The 14,357-nt window shown below is 42.4% G+C and overlaps 1 protein-coding gene across 2 annotated transcripts in view; it reads right to left on the bottom strand.

The window, feature by feature from the left end:
* TRIP4 (thyroid hormone receptor interactor 4) overlaps window positions 1-14,357 on the bottom strand; it is a 72,152-nt gene that overhangs the window by 39,031 nt on the left and 18,764 nt on the right. For both annotated transcript variants that reach the window (XM_077938090.1, NM_001266220.1), the window contains 3 exons: window positions 11,663-11,878; window positions 6,656-6,782; window positions 204-391 (listed from right to left, as the gene is read on the bottom strand). In XM_077938090.1, coding sequence (XP_077794216.1) covers window positions 204-391; window positions 6,656-6,782; window positions 11,663-11,878 — 531 coding nt within the window. The remainder of the gene's footprint in view (window positions 1-203; window positions 392-6,655; window positions 6,783-11,662; window positions 11,879-14,357) is intronic.

Below are 14,357 nucleotides of genomic sequence, written 5' to 3'. Positions count from 1 at the left end.
TTGTCAATTTAAATGTTTTAAAATTAATTTTAAAATATACTACTACCAAGTCAGTAACATGAATATGATGTTCAAAGTTCTATTTATTGACGAGTGTTATAACTCATCACCAGATTGAGGAAAACTAATTTCAATCCGTATTTCTAAATTAAATTTATGTCACTCTAAGATCTTCCACTGCCCAGATTCATTTTTATTCTTACCTTTTAATCCCTCTGACAAGCAGAGAAGCCCAGGGCTGATGTATAGAGAGGCACCAGCCACCATCAAAGCCTTCCTGAAATTCTTGATCCTGGATTCGCAACTGGTGCTGAAGCGAGTTGAACTCTAGTCCCAATCCTGAAGAACGGAAAGCCTTCTTCTGTGAGGCTGCACCTGTGTGGTCAACCCACTACACAGAAAAACAAACATACAGTTCTGTCTTATAAGGCAAGAATCTGGGGTAGGTAGACAAAATGAAGCGAATGTTAATAATGAGGAAATCATACTGAGAACATTTTTCTTTTTTCTTTTTTTTTGAGACGGAGTCTTGCTCTGTCGCCCAGGCTGGAGTGCAGTGGCGCGATCTCGGCTCACTGCAAGCTCCGCTTCCCGGGTTCACACCATTCTCCTGCCTCAGCCTCCCAAGTAGCTGGGAGTACAGGCGCCCGCCATCACGCCTGGCTAAGTTTTTGTATTTTTAGTAGAGACGGGGTTTCACCGTGTTAGCCAGCATGGTCTTGACCTCCTGACCTCGTGATCCGCCCACCTCGGCCTCCCAAAGTGCTGGGATTACAGGCTTGAGCCACCGTGCACGGCCATATTGGGAACATTTTTCTTAGAAAAATATATCCCAGGCTGGGCATCGTGGCTGTTCCCAATATGGCCTGGCACAGTGGCTCACGCCTGTAATCACAGCACTTTGGGAGACCGAGGCGGGTGGATCACGAGGTCAGGAGATTGAGACCATCCTGGCTAACACGGTGAAACCCCGTCTCTACTAAAAATACAAAAAATTAGCCGGGCGTGGCGGCGGGCGCCTGTAGTCCTAACTACTGGAGAGGCGGAGGCAGGCGAATCATTTGAACCCAGAAGGTGGAAGTTGCAGTGAGCCCAGATCCTGCCATTGCACTCCAGCCTGGGCAAGAGAGTGAGACTCTGTCTCAGAAAAACCACAACAACAAAAAATGAAAAATATATCCCATCTTTATCTGAAATAGGCCAAAAGGGTAGAGATAGTATAAATTCAGTAGAAGTCTCAGGTATAACAAGGCCCATCTTAAAGAATAATTAGAATGTTGAAATCTCCATACAATGCTTACTAATTCCAGCAACAGCACAAATATCAGAGCAAAAGAGTTATAATTATTTCCACTTTATACTTAATGATTCATACTTGGCTCTGGGTAATTTTTCAATAGAATTCTGTGAGCTAAATGAAGGTTCAACATTTTGATCCACAATTCTGCACGTGCTTAGGGGCAGTGTCACATGCTGGCACCATGACAAAGCCAAACAGATGCTGTCAGGTCAGAGGCAGCAGTTCTGACTACTGGATGCATGAAATATTCTCTTACCCTGAAATGAAGAACTTGTCTCCTGAAAGAGAGGATGGAGGACTACTAAAACAGGGCTCCCGTCATATAAAAAGAATAGAGAATTATAAGGTACAGGTAATTACAGAAGAGTGAAGAGTTTTGGCTACAGTTCAGACAGAGAATGGCAAAGGTTAATGTTTCTTCCAGAGCAACAATACCATGTGCTCCAAAATTAAAATTTAGAAATAAAGGCAATTAGCATGATAATATTTGGGGTTATCTTAATTTTTAAAAATTGAATAATTTTTAAAGCTGGATACAGTGATGCATGCCTGTAGCTTCACTAGCTACTCAGAAGGTGAGGCAGGAGGATCACTTGAGCCCATAAGTTCAAGGCCAGCCTGGGCAACATGGTGAGATCCTGTGTCTTTAAAAATAATATGGGGCCGGGAGCGGTGGCTCGTGCCTGTAATCCCAGCACTTTGGGAGACTGAGGCGGGCAGATCATGAGGTCAGGAGATCAAGACCATCCCGGCTAACACAGTGAAACCCCGTCTCTACTAAAAATACAAAAAAAGTTAGCCGGGCGTGGTGGCGGGCACCTGTACTACCAGCTACTTGGGAGGCTGAAGCAGGAGAATGGCGTGAACCCAGGAGGCAGAGCTTGCAGTTAGCCGAGATCGTGCCACTGCACTCCAGCCTGGGTGACAGAGTGAGACTATGACTAAAAAAAATAATAATAATAAAACAAAAATAATAATAAGGGCCAGGCACGATGGCTGATGTCTGTAATCCCAGCACTTGAGGAGGCCAAGGCAGGAGGATTACTTGAGCCCAGGAGTTTAAGACCAATCCGGGCAACAAGGCGAAACTCCTTCTCTACAAAAAATATACAAATTAGTAAGGTATGATGGCACGTGGCTACTCTAGTCTGAGCCACTTGAGAAGCTGAGATGGGAGGATCTCTTGAGAGATGTAATCATACCACTGCACTCTTGCCTGGATGACAGAACAATATCCTGTCTCAAAAATACATACATAGCCGGGCGCGGTGGCTCAAGCCTGTAATCCCAGCACTTTGGGAGGCCGAGACAGGCGGATCACGAGGTCAGGAGATCGAGACCATCCTGGCTGACACAGTGAAACCCCGTCTCTACTAAAAAATACAAAAAAACTAGCCGGGCGAGGTGGCGGACGCCTGTAGTCCCAGCTACTCGGGAGGTGGAGGCAGGAGAATGGCGTGAACCCGGGAGGCGGAGCTTGCAGTGAGCTGAGATCCGGCCACTGCAGTGAGCTGAGATCCGGCCACTGCACTCCAGCCTGGGTGACAGCGCGAGACTCCGTCTCAAAAAAAAAAAAAAAAAAAAAATACATACATACATATGAAAATATAATAACTTACAGGAAAAAACTTCAAGTGGTAGTCAAAACCCTAGGCAATCATTTAACCCCTAAAGATTTCAGTTTTTCCAACTAGAAAAGGATGAAGTTGGACTAAATGAATTTCTAAGGATCTTTCGGCCATACAATTTTATGATTCTTGTCAATTATGGCATATCTTAAAAATACACATTGTTACAAATTAAATACACATTTATTGAGTACTTAACTGTGAAAAGCACATTAACTAGGGAGACATAAAATATGAAAAAGATACGGTTCTTGATTGCAAGGAACTTAAAGCCTAGTGGAAGACAGACACATAAATAACTATTCAAAACATAAGGCAGAATTGACTACATATTAAATAGGAGATAGAAGTTCTTACAGAGGACCAAAGAGGAAAAAGAATTGATCCACTATAGGGTAAATAATTTATTTTACAAAAATTTTTTTCAGACACTGTCTTGCTCTATTGCCCAGGCTGGTCTTGACCTCTTGGCTTCAAGTGATCCTCCCACCTCGGCCTCCCAAAATGCTAGGATTATAGATGTCAGCCACCACACGTGGCTGGAAATAAATAATTTCATAAAATGCTAGTATGTGAACAATCTTGAGGCCCAAATTATTTTTTCTATTTCTACTACAGCTATTGCCTCTAATTACACTGCCACTTTCCTAAATTAATTCCTCATTATCTTTCAATAATACTATTAAAGAATCTGCCAGCAGGTATCTTCATCTACATTTTTAGTCTTTTTTTTTTTTTTTTTTTTTTTTTTTTTGAGACGGAGTCTCGCTGTGTCGCCCAGGCTAGAGTGCAGTGGCCAGATCTCAGCTCACTGCAAGCTCCGCCTCCCGGGTTTACGCCATTCTCCTGCCTCAGCCTCCCGAGTAGCTGGGACTACAGGCGCCCGCCACCTCGCCCGGCCAAGTTTTTGTATTTTTTTAGTAGAGACGGGGTTTCACCGTGTCAGCCAGGATGGTCTCGATCTCCTGACCTCGTGATCCGCCCGTCTCGGCCTCCCAAAGTGCTGGGATTACAGGCTTGAGCCACCGCGCCCGGCCCATTTTTAGTCTTTATTTTAAGATGATAATTTTTTTTTTTTTTAGAGATGGGATCTCACTGTGTCATCCAGGCTGGAGTGTAGTGGCTTAATCATAGCTCACTGCAGCCTCCAACTCCTGGGCTCAAGTGATCCTCCCACCTCAGCTTCCCAAGTATCTGGGACTATAGATGTGTATCACTATGTCTCAGGCCCAGCTCCCACTTTTGGTCTTTAAATAACTCTCTACTGCCCCACTAGTGCTATAATACTAATTTGGGCTTGCATCATCTTTCCATGGTGCTATTGCAATGACTTCCTTGGCAATTTCTCAGCTTCTAATCTTACTTACTCTTCCTTCCAATTCATTCTCTACGTAGGCATAGAAGCCATGCCAATCTTCTGTTAAAATTCTTCCAGAACCCTTCTTTGCCTACTTTAGGACAAAACCTAAACTCATTAGCATAAGATAAAAAATCTTTCATGATCAGATGTTGCTTACTGTACTGGGTTGAGTAGTATCCCCCCAAAATCAATGTCCACCTAGATAGAATCTGTGAATACAACCTTACTTGGAAATAGTCTTTACAGATGTAATCAGTTTAAGATGAGGTTATATTGGATTATAGTAGGCCCTAAATCCAATGACTTGTATCCTTGTAAGAGGAGAGGGCACACAGTGACAGAGACACACACAGGGAAGTCTATGTGAAGACAGAGGCAGAGATTAGAGTGATAAGCTACAAGGCCAAAGACACCTAGAGCCACCAGAAGCTTAAAGAGGTAAGGAAGCATTCTCCTGTAAAGCCTTCGGAGGGAATGTAGTCTTTTCAACACCTTGATTTCCGGCTTTTAGTCCCCAGGTGTGGGAGAATAAATTTCTGTTGTTTTAGGTCACCTAGTTTGTGGTACTTTGTTACAGCAGCCCTGGGAAACTAATACACTTACCAGTCCATAACAATAGTTAATTATTTGTGATTCCCCAAACCTGCAATGCTCTTAAGCTGCTAAGCCTTTGTACGTGTTGTACCTTCTGCCTGGAATTCCCTCTCCAGATTTGTGTGCTTGGAAATTCCTATATCTATATCCCATGTTTTTATGTATACAAGCCCTTGTTCCTACAATTCATTCTGCCTGCAATTTTTTTCTCCACCATTCCCAAACATATATTTTTCTCAAATATTTACTTTTTTTTTTTTGAGACAGGGTCTCTCTCTGTCGCCCAGGCTGGAGTGCAGTGGCATGATCATAGTTCACTGCAACCTCTGCCTCCTGGGCTCAGGTGATTCTCCCGACTCAGCCTCCTAAGTAGCTGGGACTACAGGCACCACGCCACCATGCCCAGCTAATTTTTGTATTTTTAGTAGAGACAGGGTTTCGCCATGTTGCTCAGGCTGGTCTAGAACTCCCAGGCTCAAGCAATCTGCCCGCCTCGGCCTCCCAAAGTGCACCTGGTGAATACTTACTTTTAATGAATGCCAGCTTCCCTATAAAACCCATTGACTGCCCTCAGCTAGCAGTAGTCTCCTGCTCCTCCGGATTTCCACAGCACTTAATACTTATACTCTATTAGCATTTATTAGAGCTGCTTACATAGATCTTTATCCCTACTAGTTTGTGAGTTATTTGAGGATAGAATCAGTGTCTGCTTGATCACTTATTATTGTGCTTATCCATAGTAGAGTTTCAATATACTGGATGGTAAAACAAAGGATAATGATAATGAGTGAACTGATAAATTAATTTAAAACACCACTCTATGGGACTACCCATATTCTATAAAAGATAAAGAGACCAGGCGCATTGGCTCACGTCTGTAATCCCAGCACTTTGGGAGGCCGAGGCAGGTGGATCGTGAGGTCAGGAGATCTAGACCATCCTGGCTAACACGGTGAAACTCCGTCTCTACTAAAAAATACAAAAAATTAGCCAGGCATGGTGGCGGGCGCCTGTAGTCCCAGCTACTCGGGAGGCTGAGGCGGGAGAATGGCGTGAACCCGGGAGGCGGAGCTTGCAGTGAGCCGAGATCGCGCCACTGCACTCCAGCCTGGGTGACAGAGTGAGACTCCGTCTCAAAAAAAATAACATAACATAACATAACATAAAATAATAAAATAAAATAAAATAAAAACATTAACAAAACGACCACGGTATTTTTGTCTAAATTTCTTTTTTTTTTTTTTTTTTTTTTGAGACGGAGTCTCACTGTGTCTCCCAGGCTGGAGTGCAGTGGCGTGATCTCGGCTCACTGCAAGCTCCGCCTCCCGGGTTCACGCCATTCTCCCGCCTCAGCCTCCCAAGTAGCTGAGACTACAGGCGCCCGCCACCATGCCCGGCTAGTTTTTTGTATTTTTAGTAGAGACGGGGTTTCACCATGTTAGCCAGGATAGTCTCGATCTCCTGACCTCGTGATCCACCCGCCTCGGCCTCCCAAAGTGCTGGGATTACAGGCTTGAGCCACCGCGCCCGGCTTTCTAAATTTCTATAGTACTTAACAAAACTCTTTCTTGGGAAACACTTGGAAGATAAAACAAGTCAATTTGTCAGAAGTACTACAATAAAAATGGAAAAAACGTGGGCCAGAGAATGAGGTTGGCAGGTGTGTTGAGAGAGCTGATTGGTATCTAAAGTCTATGAAATATACATACTTAAAAGAAGGCAAATTTAGGGCCAAACTTCTCTTATTAACAGTTAGAGCAAAGGTCCACTAACCTGGGGAGGGGACTGGTACATGTTGGGATTTACCAGAACTCCCAAAGGCTCTTCAGAAGATCTATCCAATTTGGTCAGTGGCTGGTTCAAGGTTCCATTGGCAATGGCCTGTATTGTCTCATCTAGTCTGTGATAATAAACCAAAAGGATGCAACAATTGGTAATGTTCTATGCTCAGAATGTCCTTACCACCAACATAAAATGCTTTAATAGTAATAAAATTTGGAATATAAAGAGGAGTCTATGGATGACCTTCCCTACTCCCTACTCCAACCCCTTCTCATACCAAAAACCCTAAGGAATATGAGTTAATAAATGTTCTAGAATGTCCAGGCACAGTGGCTCACTCCTGTAATTCCAGCACTTTGGGAGGCCAAGGTGGGTGGATCACAAGGTCAAGAGATTGAGACCATCCTGGCCAATATGGTGAAACCCCGTCTCTACTAAAAATACAAAAATTAGCTTAGCATGGTGGCACATGCCTGCGGTCCCAGCTACTCAGGAGGCTGAGGCAGGAGAATCACTTGAAACTGCAAGGAGGAGGTTGCAGTGAGCCAAGATTGTGCCACTGTACTCCAACCTGGGCAATAGAGCGAGATTCTGTCTCAAAAAATAAAATAAAATAAAATAAAGTTCCAGAATACCAAGAAAATACACAAGGCACACTACAGTCATTCACCTGCTCAACAAGATCATTAAACAGGCCAAGACCAGAAAAGCTGCCTAGAGGTCAGGAGTGGTGGCTCATACCTATAATTCCAACACTATCATAGGCCAAAGAGGGAGGATCACTTGAGGCCTGGAGTTTGAGACCAGCTTGGGCAACATAGAGAGCCTGGTTCTACAAAAAAATAAATTAGCTGGGCGTGGTGGCTCACACCTGTAGTCCCAGCTACTTGGAAGGATGAGATGGGAGGATCTCTTGAGCCCAGGAGTTCGAGGTGCCACTGCCCTCCAGCTTGGGCAACAGTCAATAAGGCCCTGCCACAAAAAGAAAAAAAAAAAAAAAAGTTGCCTAGGAATACCCTGACCCACAGAAGAGTATTCTATGGCAGCTCATCTTCTCAATACAACCTATACAGTTATTCCTCTGCCTACTCAGCAGTCCTTTCTCTACTCCTGCTCACTGGTCTGCATTCTATCTTTGCTTGAAGGCTCAGAAGTTATAAAGAGGTACCCTACTGGCCCAGCACAAAAATGCTTAATCCTTTCTCTAAGGTCCTATATTACCTACTATCTAAACAACCATTGGATATATCCCATGTTATCCCGTGCCCATGATGTTGGCACTGGATATCTGGCTCTAAACCTATAAAAGAATGTGATGATTTTCATTTAAAGATTGTGGAAACCTACTGGTTAGTTAGTAAGAGATCATAAGCCCTGAAGGAACCCTATCTTAATTCATTCTATAGCTGTACAGTACTTGCTACTCTATCAATGCTCCTGTTGGATGCTTGACAAACGTTTGTGGATAACAATAATAATTCTGAGGCACACCATAATGAAAAGCTTCAACTAACGGGAAAGGCTAAACTTGACCTTCAGTTCAATTCAATATATGTTGTTAGGAATATCTCATATGTAAGGCAGCTTAAAAGGTGGAGAAGATACTGTTCCTGCCTTCAAGAGGCTTTCTTTTTTGTTTTTTTTTTAAGAGGCTTTCGATCCAAGTGGCAGATTTAAGACAGCCGTACAGATGATGAATCATACATGAGGGGATGTAATAATTACCATGAAACAGGCACAATCCGTTTAGTGGTTATTATTCCTTCATCCAACATGTTGTATCATGTAGGTTCAAGGGAGAGGTAGGTATGTGAAATGCAAAGATTGGGGGAGGCATTTCCAAACCAAGGAAAAATCAGAAACAAAGGTCTGAAGCTTTTAAAAAGTACAAGAATTTTTATGATGAGGTGAGTCTAAAATAGGGTGGGGACAATGAGGTCTGAAAGAGGGGAATAGATTTGACACAGTATAATGATAAGTATATCCAGAACTCTAGAATCTATAAAAGAAATAATAAAAAGCAAATGAACACATTTTTAGAACACTTAAACTTACTAGCATACAACTAAAGCAAAGGAATGTGAATAAAAATTAGAATGAAATATCATTTTTCATGTCTCAGAATGGCAAATATTTTTTAAACATCTTTGACAAGGGAAAATGAAATTGTTATATTGATATCTGGTGTGTAGCTGATAAGTCAAAGAATGCACAATTTAAATATTATCTTCTAAAAAGTTGTAACTTTTTTGTTTATGTATTTATGTTAAAAGACTTTTCTTTTTTTTTTTTTTTTTGAGACGGAGTCTCGCTCTATCTCCCAGGCTGGAGTACAGTGGCCCGATGATGGCTCACTACCACCTCCACCTCCTGGGTTCAAGCGATTCTCCTGCCTCAGCCTCCCGAGTAGCTGGGACTACAGGTGTCCGCCACCACTCCTGGCTAACTTTTGTATTTTCAGTAGAGACGGGGTTTCACCATATTGGCCAGGCTGGTCTCGAACTCCTTGACCTTGTGATCCGCCCGCCTCGGCCTCCCAAAGTGCTGGGATTACAGGCTTGAGCCACCGCACCCGGCCTAATAGACTTTATTTTTAAGGTGGGGTCTCAATATGTTGCCCAGGCTGGTCTTGAACTCCTGGCCTCAAGTGATCCTCCCACTTTGGCCTCCCAAAGTGCTGAAATTACAGGTGTGAGCCACTGCACCCAGCCTTAGGTTTTATTTTTCAGATCAGTTTTAGGTTCAGAGCAAAACTGAGAAGAATATACAGAGGTTATCCACATTCCCCAAGACCTCCCAAATACATAGGCTCCACCATTATTAGCATCCCTCACCAGAGTGGTACATTTGTTACAACTGATCAACCTACACTGACACATCATTAGCACCCAAAAGCCATGGTTTACATTAGCGTTCACTCCTGGTGTTGTACAATTTATGGGTTTGGACAAATTTATTTTTATTTTTATTTTTTTTATTTTTTGAGACGGAGTGTCGCTCTGTCACCTGGGCTGGAGTGCAGTGGCCGGATCTCAGCTCACTGCAAGCTCCGCCTCCCGGGTTTACGTCATTGTCCTGCTCAGCCTCCCGAGTAGCTGGGACTACAGGCGCCCGCCACCTCGCCCGGCTAGGTTTTTTTTTGTATTTTTTAGTAGAGACGGGGTTTCACCATGTTAGCCAGGATGGTCTCGATCTCCTGACCTCATGATCTGCCCATCTCGGCCTCCCAAAGTGCTGGGATTACAGGCTTGAGCCACCGCGCGCGGCCGATAAATTTATAATGACATGTATTTACCATTATAATTACATACAGAGTAGTTTCACTGCCTTAAAAATCTTCTCTGTGCTCCTTCTATTTATTCCTCCCTCTCTTCTAATCCCTGGAAACTACTGAATAGTTAAAATCCTACAGTATGTAGGCTACACCATTTTAATACTCCCATTCACAGTAACAGAATATCCCCATTTTCCTATATCCACACAATATGCAGTATTTTTTTTTTAAAAATTTAGGCCAAATTTGATGCACAAAAAAAAATTGATACATTATGTTTTTAAATCTGTATTTCCTGATGGCTAGTTGAACATCTTTTCAAATGTTATTGGCTATTTGTACGTCCCCACTTGTAAATTGTTTGTTCTTAGTTTTTGTCCATTTTTCTGCTGGAGTTTTTGGTTGTTTTCTTTTAATTTGCTAGAGTTCTTACTTATATAGTATGGATATTGCTCCTTTGACTATTAAAACTACTTACAATACTTTCTTCCAACTTGGTACTGTCTTTTTATTTAAAATATCTTATACAGGCATGACTTCAGGATTTTGTATCTTGCTTCGGAAGAGCTTTATCACACCAAGACTATAATTATATTCTCCTATGATTCTGTATTTCTTTCTGATCCCTTTATTTTTATTTATTTTTTTTTTTTTTTGAGACGGAGTCTTGCTCTGTCACCCAGGCTGGAGTGCAGTGGCCGGATCTCAGCTCACTGCAAGCTCCACCTCCCGGGTTCACGCCATTCTCCTGCCTCAGCCTCCCGAGTAGCTGGGACTACAGGCGCCCGCCACCACGCCCGGCTAGTTTTTTTGTATTTTTTTAGTAGAGGCGGGGTTTCACCGTGTTAGCCAGGATGGTCTCGATCTCCTGACCTTGTGATCCGCCCGTCTCGGCCTCCCAAAGTGCTGGGATTACAGGCTTGAGCCACCGCGCCCGGCCCCCCTTTATATTATTTATATTTAACTCTGTAGTGAAACTTATTACAGCATCATAGAATGGTTTGAGGTAGAGACATTACCTAGATTTTTTTCCAAACAGGCAATTATTCCAAAAAACAATTTTAATTATTTCTTTAGCGATTAAAAATGTTAGCTTTATTGATTACTAAACTCACATATATATATACACACACCCGTGCACACATACACATGCAATGTAAACATACCAATCTCTTTCTGGATTCTGTTTCATTAACCTATTTCTGTGCCCAAACTATATCTCATTGTTTAAAAAATTTTTTTTTGCTGGGCACAGGGACTCATGCCTATAATCCCAGCAACTTGGGAGGCTGAGGCAGGTGGATCACTTGAGGTTAGGAGTTTGAGACCAGCCTGGCCAACATGGTGAAAACCTGTCTTTACTAAAAATACAAAAATTAGCTGGGCATGGTGGCACGCACCTGTAATCCCAGCTACTCAAGGGGCTGAGGTAGGAGAATGGCTTGAACCCGGGAGCGGAGGTTGCAGTGAGCCAAGATCGGGTCACTGTGCTCCAGCCTGGGCAACAAAGGGAGACTCCATCTCAAAAAAAAACCTACAAAAATCAGTAATTGTCTGGTAGGAGTGTTCATTTAAAAACTTTTTCTTAGCTATTCTTACATGCTTCCTATTCCAAATAAACACATTTTTTAAATCAACAAAAATAAAAGATCCACTAGAAAGGGAAAATCCTTTATGGTCAACCTATTCCTTCTTTGACACCCTTCCTAGTGCTGCTCACTCACCTGCTATGATATTCCGCTAGTGAATTTTCTTCTTCCAGGATCTTCCTTCCTGCAAAGTCAATGGTGACCTTCTTAGAAAGTCGAGAGGCGTGTCGAAGTTCTCTCAGCTCCTCCTCTCGCTTCTGCAAGGTTTCCCGCTCAAGTTTGGACAACCATTGGTTAGAATCACTGGCAAAGTAATCTGACTCATCATCAATGACTTGGGTCCTTCGAATACTGAGAAAAAGGGAACACATGGTAATTAGGTCATCTGTTGACAAATAAGGACCAATTATTGGAAAACAGTTTCAAGGTAGCTTAATATCTCAAATATATTCCAAAATCAAGTCAAGCTCTGCATATGTTTTATTTCCAGTGTAGGCTCAGCTCTTAGAACTTATCTCAACCTCAGGCAAGAAAAGACACAGCACCGTAATCCATTTTCCTTCCACCTTTCATATTAGTCCAGCCCCTGCCTTCTGAAAGCTGGGCTTCAGCCTAGTTTTGCTGCATCTGAGTTCATGTCTGACAGCTTACTAAGTATCCTAGTCCCTCTGTAACTGGGATCCAGTCTATTCTTCCTAGGCTTATTTGCTTACTGGAGTTCTATGCTGAAGTCTCAGTTCTGTAGCTTAACTATTTACTTTTTTCTTTTTTTTTTGAGACAAAGTCTTGCTCTGTCGCCCAGGGTGGAGTACAGTGGCATGACTGCCTCCTCAGTTCAAGCAATTCTCTGCCTCAGCCTCCCAAGTGGCTGGGATTACAGGTGCGACACCATGCCTGGCTAAGTTTTGTATTTTTAGTAGGGATGGGGTTTCACCATCTTGGCCAGGCTGGTCTTGAACTCCTGGCCTTGTGATCCACCCACCTTGGCCTCCCAAAGTGCTAGTATTACAGGTGTGAGTCACTGCGCCTGGCCAACTATTTACTCTTAAGACATTCTATTACCCTATACTATATGGTATTACCTATACCCCACTTTGCAGGCTCTTACTAATGCACTGGGGCCAAGTTCCAAGATATGACAATCAGGCCTATTTCTAAGATCATACTGACAGAGAAACTAAAAACTGGAAACAATCTTGATGGTCTAATTCTCTCATTCTACATATAATAAGCCTGGGGCTTACAGAAGTTGAGTGATTACTCCAATGTCATAAATCCAGTTAAGATTAAGTTTCCCCATAATTACAAATAGTGACATAAATAGACATAAGGGAAATACTGAAGTTAGATTCATATATTGACTTCAAATTTTCATACTCAGCTAGAATTGTAAAAAAATTTTGTCTTCTTAGGCCAGGTGCAGTGGCTCACACCTGTAATTCCAGCACTTTGGGAGACTGAGGCTGGCGGATCATACACACACAAAAATAAAACAAAAATAAAGCAGACTTAGAATAGAAACATTTTTAACAGTACTCTGGAAGAAATTTTTTTTTTTTTTTGAGACAATCTCGCTATGACACCCAGGCTGGAATGCACTGGATTAATCTCGGCTCACTGTAACTTCCACCTCCCAGTCTCAATCGATCCTCCCACCTCAGCCTCCCAAGTAGCTGGGATTACAGACATATGACATTACGCCTAGGTAATTTCTGTTTTTGTACAGACGGGGTTTTGCTATGTTGCCCAGGCTACTCTCAAACTTTCAGGTTCAAACAATCTGTCTGCCTTGGCCTCCCAAAGTGTTAGGCTTACAGGCGTGAGCCACTGTGCCTGGTGGAAATTGGTCTTATACAAAAACCTAGATAATGAAACTGGTACCCATGAACACACCAGCAAAGCAGCAACAATAGGGAGAGACCCTTTTCCAGTTTCTGTTGATCAAGAAGTGCATTCCATTTCTCTCTCTTTTTTTTTTGAGACAGAGTCTCGCTCTGTCGCCTAGGCTAGAGTGCAGTGGCGCAATCTCAGCTCACCACAACCTCCGCCTCCTGGGTTCATACCATTCTCCTGCCTCAGCCTCCTGAGTAGCTGGGACTACAGGTGCCCGCCACTACGCTCGGCTAATTTTTTTGTATTTTTAGTAAGACGTATTTCTAAAAATACGTTTTACTGAGTATGGTGAAATGTGATACTGAAAGGATGAAGAGTGAGTATGCGTTACACACCTTGTGATGGGTTTATTTAAGGAATAGTTTTCTAAATTTTATCTCATGTATTCATAGCAAATGGTTTGGAAGTAGCAGGAATGTCTCATCAAAAGATTACAATGCCAGGAATAGACTCTCAGGTTACAAGAGATTCAGGGTCTCTCTGAGGACCCTCACAGAGTCATTTGAGAAGGGAACATATAAATCCTATCCAAACATTTTTTACCACCAACTGGTTTTCAACGAATATTTTGTTCAAAAGAAAAAAATAAGGAGGAAGTCAAAAACAGAATTATCATAAATCTGTCTCACAGAGAGAAGTCAATGGGCTACACAATAATAATGCAGGAGTATAATGTCAATTTAGTTATATTTTAATATACTGATTATTGAATCAAAAAACAAATTTAGTCAAAGGAAAGAAGAAGGGTAAATCATGCCTTCCTATGATAGGGCATAACCTATGTTCTCGCAGGGCAATTCCTTACAGATTCTCCACAGCCCAGCCTAACAGTTTGCACATAATAGGTACTCTAATACAGGTGAGTGAATGAATGGCTACAAGTAAAACAAGTGGTGAATTATGTCAAGTCACATCAACTGTCCAGGGGATAGACTAA

This window comes from Macaca mulatta, chromosome 7, assembly GCF_049350105.2.
Source record: "Macaca mulatta isolate MMU2019108-1 chromosome 7, T2T-MMU8v2.0, whole genome shotgun sequence".
NCBI lineage: Eukaryota > Metazoa > Chordata > Mammalia > Primates > Cercopithecidae > Macaca > Macaca mulatta.
This window is presented reverse-complemented; position numbering and strand designations above follow the sequence as displayed.